General features: G+C 48.4%; 1 protein-coding gene across 2 annotated transcripts in view; it reads left to right on the top strand.

The window, feature by feature from the left end:
* Positions 1-19,860, top strand: part of CHRM3 (cholinergic receptor muscarinic 3) — a 474,740-nt gene extending 454,880 nt beyond the window's left edge. For both annotated transcript variants that reach the window (XM_087863158.1, XM_087863157.1), the window contains exons 6-7: positions 12,173-16,378; positions 19,048-19,860. In XM_087863158.1, the coding sequence (XP_087719284.1) occupies positions 12,173-13,964 (1,792 nt within the window). In that variant the 3' untranslated portion in view covers positions 13,965-16,378; positions 19,048-19,860. The remainder of the gene's footprint in view (positions 1-12,172; positions 16,379-19,047) is intronic.
* Positions 19,861-20,912: the final 1,052 nt, after the last annotated feature.

Here is a 20,912-nt window from a genome sequence, read left to right as displayed (position 1 = left end):
GGGACGACTGTGATGAATACATGAGTTCGTACACCCATACTTGGAGGAGCGCCTGGCTCCTGGAGGACAGACGGTACCGGTGGCAATAGTGGGAGGGACACGGAGATGAAAACCCACAGCCCCTGGGTCCTCACGATGTTTGTCTTTCAAGTCATGAAAACTTAGAAGGCATGTCCCTGAAAGGACAATAGCAATCAAATGAAAATTGTGGGGTCTTGTGTTCCTTTCCATTGTCTCCCTCCCTCGCTCCCGCAGTGCCTGTGAATGTCTCGGCCGTGCATAAATTCTTGGCGGGGCACCCCAGAGCCTTCTCACCAGCGTTCTCTCCCCGTTCTCCATTTCTTCCTCTTCTTCAGCAGTTCGATCTTAAGGGTTTTTGCTTCTCAAGTCATTGAGAGGAATCACAATTGCTGTGTCTTTTTCTTGCCTGATTTCCTTTTATAAGAAAAAGTGAGGAGGGCCTGGGGGGGCTCAGTCAGTTGAGCAGCCAACTCTCCATTTCAGCTCAGGTTATGATCTCAGGGTCGTGAGATCGAGCCCCGTGTCCAGCTCCCTGCTCAGTGGGGAGTTAGCTTCTCTCTCTCTGTCTCCCTCTGACCCTCCCCCTGCTTGCGTGCTCTCTCTCTCTCTAATAAAATTTTTAAAAATCTTTAAAAAAAGATAAAAGAAAAAGTGAATATTATTAATAAAACTATATGCATCAAATACCCATCCATTGAATGTGTTAACTATGGAGAAACCACTTTACTTCTATCATGGATATGGATTCTAAGACAGACTTGGAAAATCAAAAAAAAAAAAAAAGTAAAAATGTCTTTTCAAGTTGCCCCCAAGAATTTACAACCTAATAGTAAAATGAAGATGCATAGATGCAAGAAGCTATGTGTCAAGTGTTGGAGCGGGGACCGGCACAGTCCAGGGACTTCAGCTCTGGGTGTGATCACGTAGCAGAGAGAGAGGACCCCTTTTTGCACAACACCTGTTGAGCGATGGCAGTTGTGTCCTTGCTTTGCCTCTTATCCCCCTGAATGTCCTTAATGAGCACACGGTGTTATCATTCTTACTTTGCTGTGCAGATCTTCAGGGTTTCGGAGATCCCTCTACTCAGAAATGACAAGGCAGTTACATCGAAAACCGGGGATGTACTGTATGGTGACTAACATAATATAATAAAAGATCATTATTAATAAAAAAAAAAAAAAAAGAAATGACAAGGCAGGACCCAAACCCAGACAATCCCCTCCCTCCCAGCGCCTTCAGGGGAGAAGACCAGTGTCACCGGTGTGAGGTCCAGAGTACGGTCAGGGGCAGCACAGAACGATACAAGATAATCCGGGCTGCTTGCTTTCCCAGGAAACTGGATTTGCCTTGTGCCCATCACAGAGGGACAGTTGAAAGGACGGGGTGGCTGAGAGGCTCAGGCAGCCCCTTGACGATGGGGATTCCTCTTTCCCAGCCACACCTCCTTCCCGTCCCCAAAACCGACTGCACTGATTCTGTATCTGGTTGGGTCACCCCCGCTGAGTGGTGCAGGACCTGAGGTGGTCGTGAGAGACCGGGGTGGTTTCTCGGGCTTCCCTGCAGTCGCCTCCGAAGCCCGCTGCTCGCTTTCCCTTCAGAGCCTCTGCCCTTCTGCCTTCCTGCTGCCTGTTTACTCTCCCTGCACCTGCGTGTCCTCCTCGAGCCCTCCCGTCACCAGGTCTCCTGTCCCAGTGAAACTGTGTTCATCCCAGTTACGCTGGAGCGGGGGCAACACTTCTGGGTCTGCTAGGGCAAAGAAATCATGGCAGATCTTGGAGTACAACATCGAGTGGGAGAGGGTGGAACCTTCCCTCCAGGCGCCTGCGGTCTATAGAGAGAGAAAAATTGAAACACCGTGTGCGCTGATGGGAGCATGTGTAGAGTGTGCCGGCAACACTTCGCAGAGGCTGTTCCCTCTACTCAGAATGCTGTGCTCTTACTTTCCAGCTTGGCAGCCTGGCGTTTCTTTCTGGCGTTTGCTTCGCCGCAAACCCTCTCCTTTGCCACCTCCTCACTGACTCAGCACAGCTCATCATCGAGGCTGGTCCCACTGTCGCAGCGATTCAGTGTAGTTGATGGTGTCTCCAGCCTGTGGCTTCTGGGGAGCAAGAACTGTGTCCCCAGTCCAAGGCGTGCGGTAAGCTCTCAAACGCACGGACCACCTCAGATCACAGCTGAAGCGTTGGACCAAGCAGGACGAGGTGGATTCCAGCGGGTGGGGAGGGTGGGGAGTGTGATTCCCGGAGGAATTAAATGTGAGCTGATCCTTGACTTCGCCAGAGAGTTTGCCAGGTTAATAAGCACCAGGACATGGTCCAGATTTTCCTGGGAAATGGGACGCTACGTTTTTCTCGATCTCTGGTATCTCTCTTTCCACGAGAGCTTCTCTGCATCGGCACTACTGGCCTCTCAGGCCGGTGATTCTCCTGGGCTGTACAGGGTTGTCTGGTGCCTTGTGGGATGTTCATCGGCATCCCTGACCTCCCTGCCACCCCCTAGGCACCGGTAGCACGTTCTCGCCAACTGGTGACAGGAAAAGTGTCTCCAGACATTTGCCAAATGTCCCGTGGGGGCAAATTCACCCTGGGTTTAGAACTCAACAAAGCTTGGCTCTTGTTTAGCCTTGAAAAAGCCATTCTATCAAATAGAACGAGCAGGCACAGAAACGAACCAGTCTTACCGGTGTTGAGGATCCTCTATGGACCAGTCAGGCTGTGCTGCGTGTTTTCTGCACATTCTATCTAATCCTCAAATAGGATAATCCCCGTTTTATAGATGAGGAGGCAGGATCAGAGTCTTCAAGCAATTGTTCACGGGGCAGAAGGGGGATGCTTCCCGACCCTAATGAGCTCTGGCAAGGCTTGGGGCGCCCTTGTCTGCATGCCTTCCAAGTGACTTTTCCCTTTGCAAGCAGTCTTCAATACCTGTGGGAATTGGGGGGCAGGAGAGGGGGTGCAAATAGGCTGAAGGATAAAAGGAAATCAGATATATGAAATATGTCCAGATACAAAAATAAATACTCTGATAAATACGGACCTTGACAAAAAATCATAACTAGTTTACCTTCAAGCAATCCTAAAACATAAATATCAAAGCAGAAGAACGTTCTTTGCCAGCTGTCCTCTCAGTGTTCGTGTGAGAAATATGTAGTCCAAATGACTGTTTTCACTGGATTTTTTTCATCAGAATTCTTTCTGCAATTATATTAGCTTTGACCGCAGTTTACAGGCACTGTTCCCTACCCATTGTTTGAAGAAATCATAAGTGAATCTAAGATTCTGAAGGTTTGCAGTGGGCAGAATCCGGCCACACTCCTTCCCTCGTTTTCCCTCATTAAAGAGTAAGGATGGGGTAAGGAGTTGGCTCCTCGGGGCAAAGGGGCCTGCCGTGTGTTTAGAAAGAACTGCTTCTTCTAGCTTGTTTTCTATTGCTTGCTGTTTCGCTAGAAATTCTACTAACAAAAGGTTTGGGGCTTGAGGGTGCTGATGCAGATCATGAGTCCAATGTGAACTTTTGTTTTTGAGGTAAGTCCCTGTGATTTCAGCAGCCGCCATTGTGCATACGCAGTAGGGATGCAAATACTTTGCCAAGCGTCCCTCAGTTCTGTGGTCAAATTGCATAAAGCCTCTGAAAGGCAGCAACCAAGGGAGGCAGCATGATGCATCGACTTTTTAAAAACAAGCTTTGTCTTTTTTAAGTGGAATTTTATTCCCATTTTGGCATTCCGGAATGTTCTGTTCGCGACATGAGCAATTGCACCATATTAGGGCACATCTTTTCCCCCGGCAGCTCGAAATGAATAACAAGAGCTCAGTTCCCAAAGTTTGGTTCTGACTGTGCGAGCCTGCAAAGGCTGGATGCCCTTGAAGGACACGTTTGATTGCAGAGGTTCGTTGACCCTCTTTGTATCCTCCATGGGCTGCATGACTGAGCTAAGCGGAGGTTCCCGGTCACCAGCCCCGGGACACCGGCTGCCTCTCAGCACCTGGCCGCCAACGCTGTACTCCGAGTCGACTTTGCCACCTAGTGGCTAGCTCTGGTATTGCGTCTCCCCGACCAACATAGCTTGGGGGACCGTCCTTTTAGCTGCTGCGGACGGTAGTGAAGGGTGACAGGTAACAGAGACCCTCTCAGCAAAGAAGGCGAAGAGAGACCCACAACAAGCCCTGAAAAATGTTGTGTCCTGCGTTCTGAATATGGAGGCAGCACTAAATAATTGATCTTAGGAAAAAAGCATGGTTGCAAACTGCAAAGGTATTTTTGGGTTTTTGCATGATTTTTCACAATTTTTCACGATTAAAATAACACTCAGGACCTGACTGAAAGTTGGGAGGAGGTGGGATCTTGTTCCCTGGCCACATACGGACACCCCCTTACTAGATCCAGCCTCACTGTGAATAGAACGGGGCACCAGAAATGCACCCCACTTGGGCTGAGAATAGAAGATGTGTGCTGTGCAGACATGGCCGTTGCGAAGGTCCCTCTGAGGAACGAACAGAAGAAAGTTCCCCACAGCGGTGGGGAGAGAAGGTCCATGACCGACAGAAGGACTAGGATTTACTGTGTGTCACATAGGACATGAGCCATTTATGCATTAAATGTATATCATCTTTTCAATCCATTAATACTCTGACAAGGGAGTAAGGAATTTTATTTTTAATTTTACTTTATTATATTTTTTTGAGAGAGAAATTGCAAGGGGTGGGGCAGAGGGAGAGGGAGAGAGAGACTCTTAAGCAGGCTGCACACCCAGCATGGAGCTGGACACGGGGCTCGATCCCATGACCCTGAGATCATGACCTGAACCAAAATCAAGAGTCAGATGCTCAACTGACTGAGCCCCCCAGGCGCCCCAGGAATTTTATTTTTATATAACAACTTAAATCTCCATTTTCAGGCCCCATTCTGCATCAGGAGTCAGCACACACTTAGCAGCTTACGGAACATCCATTTACTATCTATTATTTACTGTTCACTGTCACCAGTCCTCATGGACCCTGTCCTCATGGACCCTCTCCTCATGGACCCTGTCCTCCTGGAGAGCCAGCATCAGGGTGGAGGGCAGGATTCCAGGACCTCCCCCTCAGCTCTCTTCCCTGCATCCCTCTGGCTTTGGAAACGTGTGTTGTTCTCATTAGGGACATTACAGGTCAAGCTGAAGCTGTCTTCGTCCGTCACCCTCACCCTGGTTGTCTTCCCCGTCCAGGACGTCATTGCCAATGTACGGTTCGCAACTTTGTCTTTTTAGGAGACTTTTAAACATACAAATATCTATATGTGATACACGCTATTTTTGTATGTGTTTTGTTGCTACCTAAATCATATGTTTATTCATCACCCCACAACTTGTTTTTTCTTACTCACCAATATATTTTTAGAGCTTTTAAAACTTTCTCTATTTATGTATACATCTGTAACCTCCTATATATGTTTGTATCCAGCCGTGAAAGTGTTGCCAAGACCAAAGTCATGAAGCTTATCCCGTGTTTTCTTCTGGAATTTCAGCCTCAGGGCTTATGTTTCAGGCAATAGATGATAGATACATAGATACATAGATGATCGATTGATCAATAAACTTTTTTCTGCTGTATTCCCCTTTATTACCAGATTTTTTTATCCACTGTCAAACTGATGTTCTTCTACTTTTCCTAATTTTTGTCATGATAACACATGCTTCAGCAAACATCCTATGTACGTCCCCTTGTGTAGGACTATCAGCAAGACTTTCTAGAGGACAGGAACCTAGAAATTAAACTGCTGGCTCCTGGTGTGTGTACTTTTTCCATGGGATTGATCCAGCTCAATCACCTTTTCATAGTAGTTGTATCGATGTATTTACTTCAATGGGGTGAGGAGGGACCTCTCCTATTTGCCTGATGTTTCAGCCAGTACACCATTCCTTGATGTTTAAAGACTCCAATGTTTAAAGCTCTGTGTCTACCAGAGTGTTTCAAGTCCACTTTAAAAAGCAAACTTTGAGAGGTGCCTGGGGGCTCAGTCAGTTGAGCGTCCAACTCTTGGTTTTGGCTCAGGTCATGATCTCAGGGCCATGGGATGGAGCTCTGCATCCGGCTCCCCATTCAGCGGGGAGCCTGCTTGTCCCCTCTCCCTCTGTCTCTGTCTCTCTCTCTCCCAAATAAATAAAAAGCAAACTTTGGGCATGGTTTCCCTGTGTTCCTGCGGCAACAACCCAACACTGAGGACCGGAGAGGCTGGCCTCGGTGGAAGACGGGCGGCAGGTCAGTGAAGACTCCCAAGAATCAGCTCACCACACCCGCGCTCCTTGCCCTCTTCCTAACCCACAAAGAGTAGGTGGTGGCATTCCAGGGGTTGCATTTGTTTTTCCTTCTCACTTAACATGAGATCGACCTCCTGAAAAAAAAAATTTTTTTAAGCACATGCTGCAGTGCTGTTAGTTGCGGATACAACGTGGTACAGGACGTCTCCAGTCCGGACACACCTTGCGTCACGTCTGTCCCCTGAATCAGGAGTTTCTTGTTCCCTCACCCCCCGAACACCCGGCAACTGCGAATCTACTCTCTGCTTCTATGCGTTCTGCTATTTCCGACCCTCAGATAGGTGAGTAATGCAGTATTTGTCCTTCTGTGACTGGCTTATCTCACTTAGCACAACGTCCTCAGGGTCCCTCTGTGTGGTCACATAATCCATTCTTTCTTAAGGCTGAAAACTATTCCGCTGTACGCACACGCCGTATGTCCTTCATCCGTTCATCCGTCCATAGATGTTTAGTTTGTTTCTCTGTCGTGGCTACTGTTAATAGCGCTCCGAGGAACAGGGGCCTGTGGAGAGGGGCTAATTTCGGTTCTTGTGGATAAATACCCAGGAAGTGTTGCCAAGGACAGCGTCATGAGGCTCATCGTCCGTGTTCTTTCTCTTTAGAGTTGCATGTCTTATGTGTAAGTCTTGCATCCATTTTGTGTTGATTTTTGTGTTGACTTTTGTGTATGGTATAAAATGGGGTCCAGTGTCATTCCTTTGCCTGTGGCTGTCCAGTGTTCCCAACGTCTTTGGTGGAATCCTCATTGTCTGTTCCCGGCACCCTTGTCAAAGATCAGTTGGCCATATATACATGGATGTGTTTCTGAGCACTCCTTCTGGTCACCCAGGTCTACATGTCCAGTGTCCTACTCCTTCAATTACCATAGCTCTGTGATAGATTTTTAAATCAGGGATTGTGTTGTCTCTAGCTTTGTTCTTCTCTCCTGAGATAGTTTTGGTTCTTCGGGGCCCTTTGTGGTTCCACACAAGCAGTCCATCTTTACAGAGGGAAAAGTGTGGTCTCAGGGAAGTCAGGACTTTGGCCAAGTTTGCCCTCCTTCTCAGCCAACCCAGAACTCAACCCCAAATCAAACCGGCTCTGAAGACCACGGTTCTTCAAATACCTTTTGCAGCTTTCCCATGAAAAGTTATTACTGATAACACCAACATCATACTTATTCATAGAAGTGATGTTCGTGCATCTCATTGTTATCACAGCATCAGAGAAGTGCCCATGAATTCTAGACATTTCTCTCCTCATAGCCGTAAGGCTTAACAGGTTTTTTACATGCTTTGCCCATAATTTCCACTTCCTATTCAAAAGGCTTTCTTTTCCTCACCGCCAGATTCACATCCTTTTTGCTTTCATGTATGAAGATATCAGAAGGAGACAAGTGTAGTTATTTGGAGTGAATATGTGATTATTAACTATAAACTTATTAATTATTATCCTTTGGATGTTGTATCACATGGTGGGATTACAGGTTACTCTCCTTAAAGGGTCCTTTTGCAACAGTAAAATTTTTGCTCAGTTCACAGTCTATCTCCATGGTACGATGGACAGAGACAAGAATATTTTTAAAATAAGAAAAAGCACATATCTGAAACTTTTAAGGGGTATTCAATATTGAATTGGTGTTGAATTATAAAGAGAACAATGGGGCCACCGGTAGATATGCCAAAGAATTTAGGTCAAAGATCCCCCATCTAACAGTTTGTGGCTCACAGCATTTCTAGTGATTAAGCCAAGAAGCCGCTAGGCTTCAGGGGCCCCAGAGCAGGTATTTAATGAACCCAATAGAGAGAGCTAGTCCCACCCATGGGTAGGACTCAGTTCTGGTTTCTTTTATATTCTGTGTTCCAACAAAGTATAATTGCAATGGAATGTTATATAATTTGTGGTGCTCTCCAGATTCACAGGATGAAATGAACCAAACGAGAAGAATTGACCTAAGGCATATCATCCAAATTCCTACTTATATTCTTCACTAACATTGGTCAGCTGAGCAAATTAATTTACTCTTGAATTTTTACAAACATAATATGATTACCTGCAGGGACCAATTTGACATTGCCTAAATACTTGGTGCTTTTTAAAAACTGTGTTATTCATATGCCATATCTCATCTAGGGGTAAGTCCGTGGAGGGGAGGGTCCCGACTTACTGAGTTCAGTGGCACCAATCACAATGACCTAAAGCTACCAGTGGTTCAATGACAAGTGTTGATGCTGAGGGTGACAATTACATTGATTGGGACTGTTTGGGCTGCAGATAGCGTAGGCAACAAAAGAAATGGTTGGCTCCCACAACCTGCAAGGTCAAGGAGGAAGGGTTGACTTCAGGAATGGCTAAATCCAGGTTTTTTGAGAAGACATCATGATCATGCTGTCTCCACGCTCCACATTGCCTGCCATCTTTCTCTTCTATGTGTGCTTGCTTCTCAGGTTTTCCATGAGGATATAAATAGGTCACCAGCACCTAGAAACCCCAAAGAACACAGAATTACCCTCTCTCTTTCCAGAATCCATATCGGCTCCCTTACTTTACTCTTACTGCTCCTGTTTGCATGATATTCAGGTCCACTGCGGAGGTAGAGGAGTCAGGGGCCATGTGCTTGATGCCCTTCTGGAAACACGTACTGTGGAGGACAGGTCATTTCCAAAAGAACGGCTGAAGGAGAGACAAAGAGCAGGCATCCACTGCATGACGTTGACAAGAAGAAACAAAGATGAGAGGAGACAGACGTATCATCAACACAACTACAAAGCACTGGGATTATTGGCCATTGTAGTTCTTTATAAGAAGATCGGTCAGGCAGGAGCTGCGAAAATAAGTCTCCAGAACATGATCAGCAACATGGAAACATGATGGCAGAGACTTAGAAGGTGTTTTAAGAATTTTAAAAGGTGCTGTGGGAGCTCATGTGAGATTCAGAGCACACAGCAGGGGGCGGGGGGGCAGGAAGAAGGGAGGAATGTCATAGGGGCTGCAGTCCAACCCAAGCATGGACAAGAAACTTAGCCGGAAGCTTTGTCCAAGAAGTGTTGGAATGAAAGATGTTGGGGAGAGAAAGCTGTCCAGAGAGTGTGTAGAAGGCAAAGGGAAATGCATGACTAAGAGCAATCATGTGAAGAAGGATAATAGCCCTCTGAGCACAGGGTGGGGAGGACAGCGGAGGGACATCTCGTCTCCCAGGAGGAAGTAGCTGTTCACCTCGGAGACAGGACGTCGAGCTGAGGTGTGTGGTTCAAGTCAGGTCTGTTCTCATCTATCCATATGGGTGTAGGTGTGAGGGAGAAGATAGGCAGACACCCTTAGAGACTGTGGGAGCCTGGGAACCAGGTGGAGGGAGAGAGCAGATGGATCTTCTGCATTTGCATCTGGGAAGAAACCCTAAATGCAGTTGAGCACCCAGACAGCACGGAGCGCTTCCCAAACACGGACATCACTCAGCGGAAGCAAGCTAGAGATACGGACGACTGCCCCCAACAAAACCCAGAGGAGTGAAAAGAAGTAAGGAAGAACACCCCATCCGTCGCCTATAATTGGAAATCAGTTCATTGTAGATGTCATCTATGGATCACACAGATGTTCTTAAACTGTTCTTCTCTGTAATAGAAAAACACGTTAAAATATTTAGACAATTTAATTTTTGTACTACTTCAAATCATGCTTAAATAAATATTTATAAGTGTATATATGTATGTAAGTGTATGTAAAATTTATGTGTGTGCTTGTGTATGTCCAACCATTTATGTATTTCATGTATGTATACATACACCCACAATGCATGTATACCACACATGCAGACTGTCAGCTCCTGGGATCTGGGAATTTGTGCATGATTCTGAGAGATGTTGCTAAATTACCTTTCACATTGCTGACCAATTTACACTGTAGCCAAGACGAGGAAATTCTTTTCCTTCACACTGTTGTCAACACTGCCTGCATCCAATCATTTATATTTGCTTATCTTTTAGGTGACAAGTGGTATCTCATTTAATTTTTAAATGCACATTAATTCCACTTTAAAAGGTGTGTAGCAAGTTTTAGCCAGTTGGGAGAGGCTAGTGGTGTGTGGCATCTGGATAGGCTGGTGGAAAGTTAGAGAAACATCACGGTGCAATGATCGAGGTGTGAATCTCTCCCCCCTCCTTCCTTACTCATTAGCTTGATCTTTGGACGCATTACTTAACTCTGTGTCTCCGTTTTTTATAAAATGTGATTATGTTAAGGATTGAGATAAAGCATATGGTGATTTGCACAACATCTGTCACGTAGGAAGTGTCCGGTCTATGTTCTCTGTTGGTCTTTTATTATTGCACTATGTTGAGCTTTGAGCATCCTGAAAGCCAAAGCCAAGTGAGTTCATTGTTCAATAAAAAGAACAGTAAAATAACAACAGACCCTCCGCTTCTGTCACGCACAGCTCTGTGTCAGGCTCTGTACCAAGCACAGGACATATATTAAAACATTTCAGTGAGACACATAGTTTCCTTGACCGTTTACTGTTGAATTCTAGGTGAAATTTCTCAATGGTTTATTCTATTATACAGAACGTTTCATTCCTGTTTTTCATGAGGCAACTGGTACTCCAAAATAGTTAAGTCATACCCAAGATCCCACCCGCAGGAAGTGGCTGACCTGAGATTTGAACCTACGCCTTTGGGACTGCAAAGTCTTCCTGCCACACGCTGAGGCCACTCCAGAAGGCTGTGTGTGAATCTGATGGTGCTCTGTGGGGAGACTGACGTGCGATGTCTAAAGGCGTGATGCGAGGCTCTTGCCAGGCGATACCTGTGCATATTTGTACGTAGAGCTTAGAGTTGAACGCTGTTTAGAGCAAGAGCCTAAACACGAGTGTTCCCAATAGTATTTTGTTAGGCTTATCAAACACCGAACTCATATAATGACACTCGTTAGGGAATGATTGCCTGGGTCAAGTCCACGGTGGCTGGTGACGTAGCCAACAACCGCGGAGGCCCCGAGGGGAGTGGGCGGGTCTCACCCAAAGCTCTCGAGACAGCCTGGGGGTCTTCCTGGTGATGCAGTCACTGTAATGATTCTTAGTTATTGATTTATTTGGGTTAACAAGTGTTGGAAAGGATTAGTTGCAGTTTTGCAAGTCTGTACAGAAGCGTGTGCGTGTGGTTCTCATCGCCAAAGTGAAACCGTCCAAATACTGGAAATATCCAAAACTGATATGGTCAGTTTGTAATATTCTGGCAAAATCCTGCGTATTATCAAGCACATGACAGCTGCCTTGTATACCGTTACCAACCCTTACACAGAACCGATACACTGCTTTTCTGTCCGCGTCTTCAGGAGGTGATAGGCTGGGAAGTGGTTTACACCTGTTGCTTCCCTTGCTCTGAGCGGGTGCTGCTCGTGCCGGGGAGGCTGAAATGCTTGCGTCCGTCTCCAGCCTGGCATGGGCACGTGCCCGGCTGCATAAAATGCAGACGAATAAGATCAGTTTGTCCCGGAGCGCAGTGATAAAGCATTCCGGCACAAGTCGCATAGACGCATCTCATATCTTCCCCCTTCTCTTTAAAATAAGAGAAGGAAGATTTTGTTGGATCGGTGCGTGATGCGGAACTGTATGTGTTATAGCCTTAGAAATAAGGACAACGCGGCCGGAGAGAGCCCTGCGCAGTGCGCGCCCCCAGCTAACCGTGCTCAAACAGATGGGTCTCTACGGGCTCCCGGCTCCTCGCCCTAAAGTAAGAGAAAGAGCTGGATGTTTCTGGCCTGAGAGTCAGCATCCTGTAAGAGGTCTTCCACGTATTTTAAAAGTTGTGCAATGCAGAGAACCAATCCAACGAAGGCAGACGTTCTCCTAACTGCGTCTTTTCTCTCCTCTCTCCCCAGACTATGTCCGAGAATCACAATGAGCTGGCTCACTAACAGTACAGCCTCGCCTTTGTTTCCAAACATCAGCGCGTCCTGGGTGCATAGCCCCTCGGAGGCAGGGCTGCCCCCAGGCACGGCCACCCACTTTGGCAGCTACAACCTCTCTCAAGCAGCTGGGAATCTCTCCTCTGCCAATGGCACCGCCGGTGACCCGCTGGGAGGTCACACCATCTGGCAGGTGGTCTTCATCGCATTCTTAACGGGCGTCCTGGCCTTGGTGACCATCATCGGCAACATCCTGGTGATTGTGGCCTTCAAGGTCAACAAGCAGCTGAAGACGGTCAATAACTACTTCCTCTTAAGCCTGGCCTGTGCGGATCTGATTATCGGGGTCATTTCCATGAATCTGTTCACCACCTACATCATCATGAATCGATGGGCTTTGGGCAACCTGGCCTGTGATCTCTGGCTCTCCATTGACTACGTGGCTAGCAATGCCTCGGTCATGAATCTTCTGGTCATCAGCTTTGACAGGTACTTCTCCATCACGCGGCCGCTCACCTACCGAGCCAAACGAACGACAAAGCGAGCTGGTGTGATGATAGGCCTGGCGTGGGTCATCTCCTTCGTGCTCTGGGCCCCCGCCATCTTGTTCTGGCAGTACTTCGTCGGGAAGAGGACCGTGCCGCCCGGCGAGTGCTTCATCCAGTTCCTCAGCGAGCCCACCATTACATTCGGCACGGCCATCGCTGCCTTCTACATGCCCGTCACCATCATGACTATTTTGTACTGGAGGATCTATAAGGAAACCGAAAAACGCACCAAAGAGCTCGCCGGGCTGCAGGCCTCGGGGACGGAAGCGGAGGCCGAGAACTTTGTCCCCCCCACGGGCAGCTCTCGGAGCGGCAGCAGCTACGAGCTGCAGCAGCAGAGCCTGAAGCGCTCGGCCAGGAGGCGGTACGGCCGCTGCCACTTCTGGTTCGCCGCCAAGAGCTGGAAGCCCAGCGCCGAGCACATGGAGCCCGACCACAGCAGCAGCGACAGCTGGAACAACAACGACGCCGCGGCGTCCCTGGAGAACTCCGCCTCCTCCGACGAGGAGGACATCGGCTCTGAGACCAGGGCCATCTACTCCATCGTGCTCAAGCTGCCGGGTCACAGCACCATCCTCAACTCCACCAAGTTACCCTCCTCGGACAACCTGCAGGTGCCCGACGAGGAGCTGGGCACAGCCGACCTGGACAGGAAAGCCGGCAAGCTGCAGGCCCAGAAAAGCGTGGACGACGGGGCCGGCTTCCAGAAGAGCTTCTCCAAGCTTCCCATCCAGCTGGAGTCGGCCGTGGACACGGCCAAGGCGTCGGAGGCCAACTCGTCCGTGGGCAAGAGCACAGCCACGCTACCTCTGTCCTTCAAGGAAGCCACTCTGGCCAAGAGGTTTGCCCTGAAGACCCGAAGCCAGATCACCAAGCGGAAGCGGATGTCGCTCATCAAGGAGAAGAAGGCGGCCCAGACCCTCAGCGCCATCCTGCTGGCCTTCATCATCACCTGGACCCCCTACAATATCATGGTTCTGGTGAACACCTTTTGTGACAGCTGCATTCCCAAAACCTATTGGAATCTGGGCTACTGGCTGTGCTACATCAACAGCACCGTGAACCCCGTGTGCTATGCGCTGTGTAACAAAACATTCAGAACCACTTTCAAGATGCTGCTCCTGTGTCAGTGCGGCCGGCACAAGCGGCGGAAGCAGCAGTACCAGCAGAGACAGTCCGTGGTCCTCCACAGGCGCGGGCCCGAGCAGGCCCTGTAGGGGGCGCTGTGCAGCGCGGCGGCCGGACGCACGCGGCCGCCCACAGACCTTAGGAGGGCGCCGGCGGAGGGGGGTGATTCCCGGGGGCCATAAAAATGGGATTTGTTGCTGTTGTTTTTTTAATCACCCAGAGAATGAAGGAAGCTCCCTGTTTACTGACCCATTGAATAAATCCATTTTAATACAGAAAGATACCAATTCAGCAAAAAAAAAAAAAGCATATTCCTGAATATAAAGAAATTTATTCTGAGATAGACTTAAGTGTTTTTTTCCTCAAAGAGGAAAAAAAAATGTGTTTCATAGCAATTCCACACCCAAATTGATCTGCTGGGTTCTTTGAATTCCCATTAGTGCTGGATTCTCAGATGAGCCTAACTAACCGAGCCGTTGCCACGTTCCTTCCGAGAAGCCCACACGGCTCGATCCGGATTCCACGTGGAACTCGTCAGGCTAGTGAATTCGTGGTTCTGAAATTGTTTCATAACGTTGCAAAGCTGAAACTTCTTGTCCCAACAGAGCTTTCCTGTCTTCTTTGGTGTGTTGTTAAACTCTATTTGTGGACTTGATTCTTGAAAAGTACTGTTTTGTGCAGTTCCAGTTTCGTACCAATAAAAATTATATAAGTATATATATATGTGTGCGTGTGTGTGTGAGAGAGTTCTGCACACACACACACACACACACACAGTGTATATAATATAGTGGGAATCACTGAGCTGGCAAATTATTCTTGCAATACATGCTTTCAGTACTCTGATAACTGAAGTTCTCTAGGATCCTAACACGACATAAAAGTGAAATAAACCCACTGTAATGTTTTGGAAACCAGGGCTTTTTTTTTTTTTTTCCGGCCCACAAACCACCCTGGGGAATGTGCAGCGGCGCACGGCCGGCCCCGGCGGGAGCGTGCAGAGCGGCCGGCCCCCGAGGCAGGTGCAGCACCGAGGCCGGGCCGGACTCCAAGTGCACGCCGTTCGCTCCGGTAGTCTCCTCGACAGAGCGCCGCAAACCCGGCCCCTCTGAGCTCCGACCACGAAGCACGTCCACGGGGTTGAGTCTGATCATCCAAATCTGAATGTTGCCCAACAAAATTTCTGCTGTCTCAACTGCTCGAAACTCGTAGTGTCACGCTTGAATGTCACCTGCAGCAGTATCTCTGGCACAGCACCAGTGACACGGCGGGGCGGGGGGAGCACGTGGTGTTTGCGTTCTTGCTACCTGGCCCCTTCGAAATGCAAAAGGGCTTCCACCTGTGCTGCCCAGCTGTGGCCAGCGCTTTCCGGGGTTCCTTGTGTGGCCCTCACCTAGTCACAGGTGGGGTTCGGGAACTCACGTGTCTTCTGAAGAAAGTATTAACACTTTGGAAAGTATTGCTTCAAGTCGATTTCCTTACGTTTCGAAAAAATGATTTTGTATCTCCTTTGAATTGATCCCAAAGCGCAATGTTGTATTGGGGGGTGGGGGGAGGGGTGCCGCCGTTGCTTGTGATTTTTGTCACTGCTGTAGTCATTGGGGTTTTTCTCCTTTCTCCGGGGTGTGTGGGGAGCGGGAGGGGAGGGGGCGGGGGGCGGGGGCGGGGGCCGAGAAGAAATCTCTCCTTTGTACAGGGCCTCCGGGCACGCACCCGGGCCGGGGTAAAGCTGCTTCTGTGTTCAGTGTGAGCTGGTGTTTACAGGCGACAACAGTCGACGTGGACTCAGTGATGTCTGTGTTTCCGAACTATTTAATTTCGTGTTCTGTTTCTATGAAGAAATATTTATGCCTCCTTCACCAAGTGTCTATTTAATGTTGATAAACATCACTCTTCGGTCTTCAGCCGCGGTGTCCCTCCAAAGTGATTCTTTCAGGTCACCTCGAGCGGTCTGTCGAGCTTTTCACGAGGCTGAGAAGACGGCGGCCATCCTGCTGGCGGTGGCGAGTCCCGAACTCCTGGGGAATAAAAAGCCAACTGTAATTTCGACGTCAACGTGGAAAACCACTCTTCAGTTGAACCTGATGGGAAATGAACGAAGCAGCCCTCCACCGTGCTGTTTGAAATCACATGACAAGGGTAAACAAAAAGCAGATCAGCGTAATTGAAAGAACATATATATTTTTTTGGCCCACATTCAACCAAAGAACAAGAAAAACCAGAGACTCTTTTCTACCACACAGAGCAAACTACGGAATGTTCTGTGATTCACCTGAGAAACGTCTGGTGAGCAACGGCATCTCTAGTTTCCTACTCCGGTTGGCCAAGCACTAATTAACATGGGAATGCTGATTCCAGGGTCCCAGGACGTCCGTAATTCCCCTTCTTTTTGAAACTCCTGTCCTGCCTTCCTCCCAAAGGGCTGTTTCCTGTATTTCCAACAAAATTAGAGACCGTTACGCTTGAGAAATGGAGAAACCCCGAGCTTGGCTTAACAGTGAAGGTCAGTAACAGTTCTGCTTGAACTCGATCTCCTCCTGACCCCGTCCTTGTCTAAGGCTGGTGACGGCAGAAAAGAAACTGCTCCAAGCCTCTAGCTCTCCTTTACTGTTTTTAAATCTCTTACAAATGAAAGCTGCTATTCCATGCTAACTATTGATGGTGTTTGTAGAAAGGTATGGCCAACTTTTAGGCTGTTTTCAGAGAAGGAAAATAAGAAAAACAGACTCTTGAATATGGGGGATTTAGGATATGGGTGATCAGAGAGGTAGGAGTGTTTATAACTGGACAGAGCTACACGTGCATTTCCCAAAGGGCTTGTCATGGGAGAAGGTAGGTGGCATTTACATAAGATCAGAATGTCTCCATCCTTAGCCTGTTCTACTCCACGTGAATGAGGTTCGCAGAGCTTTCGCGATTATTCACTTTAATGGAAAGAGCAAAATAATTAAGCCTAAAATAAACTGCACATGAAGAACCCCCCAACACACATGCACACGCGCACACGGATGCACACATACACACAGATGCACATGCACACACGCGCACAGATGCGCACACACGCACACATGCACATGTGCATGCACGCACACACAGATGCACGCGCATGCACACTCATACATGCACATGCACACGGATGCACACATACACACAGATGCACATGCACACACACGCACAGATGCACACACATGCACATGCGCAAGCATGCACACAGAGATGCACGCGCACAGAGATGCACGCGCATGCACACTCATACATGCTCACAGGCACACGGATGCACACATCCACATAGATGTACATGCACACGCGCACACATGCACACACGCATGCACACATGCATGCACCCACGCACAGATGCACGTGCATGCACGCACATGCTCACAGGCACACAGATGCACACACACACATAGATGCACAGGCACACGCCCACGGATGCACGCACATGCACACACATGCACACATACACATCCATTCTCCCATCCTCTGTTCTCCAGGCCTTACCAGATGGATAAGAGAAGTGACCTGTCCTGTCCCCTAGTTCCCTGGGCTCTGTTCTCTCGGCCCATCCCCCACCTGTGGTCTCTCTGCTGCTTCTCCGTATTATCCTGAATCACCCCTGCCTTAAATCCAGCCTTGACTCAAAATACGCCCGTTTCTGTTCAGTGTTTCACGTATAGTAGTTCTACACCCTGACAGAGAAAACAAACAGGAGAGCATCACTATGCACTAGAAGCTGCAGTGGGTAAAGATCTAGAAGCATCTCTGCTTCCTCCGTCAGCCACCCTCTTAGAAGCTGGGCAAGTTCACGGCTCTGGGGACGGATGAGAGCCCCTGGGCGTCAGCTGTGAGGAGCAGGGGGGCAGAGTCGGAGGCACAGGGTGGCCTCAGGTCGACCTCAGGAGGGAAGAGGGGCGCGCGCAGGCTCAGGCTGGTGCAGGAGGCTGATACCGACGACAGGGAACTGGGGATCGCAGGGGTGTCCCACGCTTACCAGATGGGGGCATATTACTGAGAAATCAGACAGTCCCTCACTAGCAGCTCCAGAGGACGAATGAAGGACGCACAAAGAAGCACTAAACCTAGCAGGGAGCGGGGGGGGGGCTGAGTTCTTGGCCCAGATCTGTCACCATGTCATGCATGTCACTTACACTCCCTGGGTTGTCTCCAGACGCTCGTACTCAAGGACGACACGAAAGCATCTGAACTTGCCCTCTCACAGCAAACAGATCAACGCTGAGGCCTGGGGGCAGGTGTCAAATGGTGTCTGATGAACCCTCGAAAACTTCACAGTTAATAAAGCGACTCCACTCCATGGAAGTTCGCACCCGCACCGGGCCATGCTCCTGGCTCCAACATGGGCAGGGGTTCCTGACGTTGTTCAGTGAGCGTAGCTACACTCACAGCCTCACACACTCGGGTAGACAGGGCACCTGGATGTGTAGACACGGACCCCAAATGCTTGGGTAAGAACTAATGCCTCAGGAGAACCTTAGGCCTGTGGTGGTCGTAGCAGAACCACAGAGACTCAGCACTGAGGCCGGACCCTCCTGCTCCAGCCTGGGCTGGGGTCACCCCTACCGGGAGTTGCACGAGACATCCTACATAAAAGGAAAATGGAAAAGCCGTAGCCTCCATGACAGAGAAGTATTCATAACACTTCCCTCACCCAAATCAGACTCCGGTAACCCTATCTTAACCTAAAAACAATTATCCCCAGAATATAAAAGTCTCTTAGCGTTCCTTCTCGAAGTCTGAAATACTTAACAATTCCGCGATTTGCACACCAAGCCCCCAAACTATTTTTATGCTCAATTCTGTGAGTTCCTTGACGATACAAAGTGGGTCTTATGCATCTGTCTGCCTCCTGTGGTGGCAGAGTGTCTGTCAGAGACTGGACATTCAGTACATGTTGTTGAATGTTCACTAGAAACCCCTTATGACCCAGATGCCACATATTTATCTGGACTGTGCCCACACCCCTGCCCCACGCTGCCACTGTAGTCAGGGGTCACCCAGCCGGGAAAGTAACTTAAGGGGAAAGGTGATGATTATTAGCTCATGAAATGTTCCTGAGCAACAAGGAGAACTATTTTAAACAGGCCTGAAGTCGTTGACATAATGAAGAATACAGAAAGGAAAAAAAAAAAAATCAACCCTCTCTTTTCTCCCTAGGACTCGGGAACTTCTTACCAGAGTGGTGAACTTCCGCGGTCCTCCCCGGCCGTCCTAGCAGGAGTGCGGAGAGCGCCCGGCGAGCCGGGGAGATACGTTTTCCATTTGCGCCAGTGAAGATCTGTCGTTGGCGTAAAACCTGTCCGCCTGCAGTTCTGCTGGGCGTGGGAAGTTAGGGGAGAATCCACAGTGTTCTGCAAGCAAACACACAAAAGCCCTGTCTTACTCCTTTCCTCGTCCGGGACCGGGCTCTTCGGCCTCCCGGCCGCGACCCCCCAGGGAAGCTTCCTTGGGGCTTGTGTGTACAGCCATGGGCGGCAACATTGCGAGCGACGCCCCTTTTCCTTTCTTTTTCTTTTTTTTCAAACACGTGGGAACGAAGCTGGTGCAGGTCTGAGGGATCATTACAGGGAAACAGGCCTCCACGCTGGGGAGGGAGCACGTGGATTCCTGCGGGCAGCAACTACGCTGCGTCCGGTGATCACACCCTTTAGTTCATGAGGCCGTGGGGAGAAACCACTATCCAAACAAGATGATGGCTCTATATTTGCTTTGTAAGCAAAAGGCATGTATCATAGTTGCGTCTAAAATAGTGTCCACATCTTTACCAAAGGCACTGAATTTTACCCGTTTTTATGACCTGGTGGCCCCCCCCTTCCTCGGGAGGCATTGCAGGTGCCCCCCACGCCACGCTCATTCTTTCTCCTGAAAATACATCCGTTGTCTGTACTATAAAATGATGCCTGCGACTTTGTGGTGATATTATCCCGAGTTTAACAGTGAAATAAGAAAATAAAACTATTAATAAGCAAAGACTGTGGTGTGCTTGCTCTGCGATCGCCACGGCACCGGCCGCCTACCGTGAGAAAGGGAGAGCGCGCAGAAGGGCTCATTCTTGAAGAGGCCCGTGGGTGCCCTGACTGCTCTTTCTTTTTTATATGCACTAGAATTTTCTTCAGCAACCAAGACGGCTGCTGTCCTTACCCCGAACACTCACAATGACGTGTTTAGGGGTGTGTAGTAAGCACGCATAAAATCTATCTGCACACACAGTCCTTATTCCAAGAGTGTAGGTGGGGAAACGTACTGCTCTCTAGATAAATACATTAACAAGGGGTTTTATTGTCCTCCTTTCAAAAACAAACAAACCGCTTATCTTTTTGTTCCCCCCTTTTTTAGAGTTGTTTGTTCATTTGCTTGGACCCATCAGCATTGTTTTCCTACCAAAAATAAAAATCAATCACTGTATTTCATTACATTGCCTTTAAAATTATTACAAGTGTAGGTACAAACGGAAGTCACTCTTAGCAAGAGACGTGAATTTTTTTTTTTTTTTAATGTCTTGCTTGGCTAATTTAGGGCTTTGTGCACGGCATGTACCATACACACCAAACACTGCCTCTTCAGTGTGGAAGCTTCCGGACTTCCACCTTGCTAGTGAAAGCAAGAAAATGTTTTCTGAATCTCTCTCAATCCTTTGTCATTAATTAAATCCTCATTTTGGGTTTACAATTTGGGGACGTGCTCTCTGGACCCTAGGACAACCCTGTCTGATCCGACATACCCTTTTATGATGATTCCCAAGGAGATCCATGCAAATTGCCAGAAAATGAGCTACTTTTCTTACACCCGATGATGACAGGCAGTTTTACGTGAAATCAATACTGAGATTGAGTAAGAAAAGTTTTCTGTTGTACCGAAGTCTTCCATAATTTGTTACATAAATTTATTAGATATAACCTGTAACTACAGGGGAAAAAACAACAATGGCTGAGAGTATGGAAAAAATAAATGAAGCATAAGAATATGTTAAAGTTGGAAAGATCAACCAGGCACGAGCTGGTTTTTAACTGAGAGGTACACTG

The sequence above is a fragment of the Ursus americanus genome, chromosome 6 (assembly GCF_024610735.1).
Source record: "Ursus americanus isolate L20-20 chromosome 6, mUrsAme1.1.p, whole genome shotgun sequence".
Classification (NCBI taxonomy): Eukaryota; Metazoa; Chordata; class Mammalia; order Carnivora; family Ursidae; genus Ursus; species Ursus americanus.
This window is presented reverse-complemented; position numbering and strand designations above follow the sequence as displayed.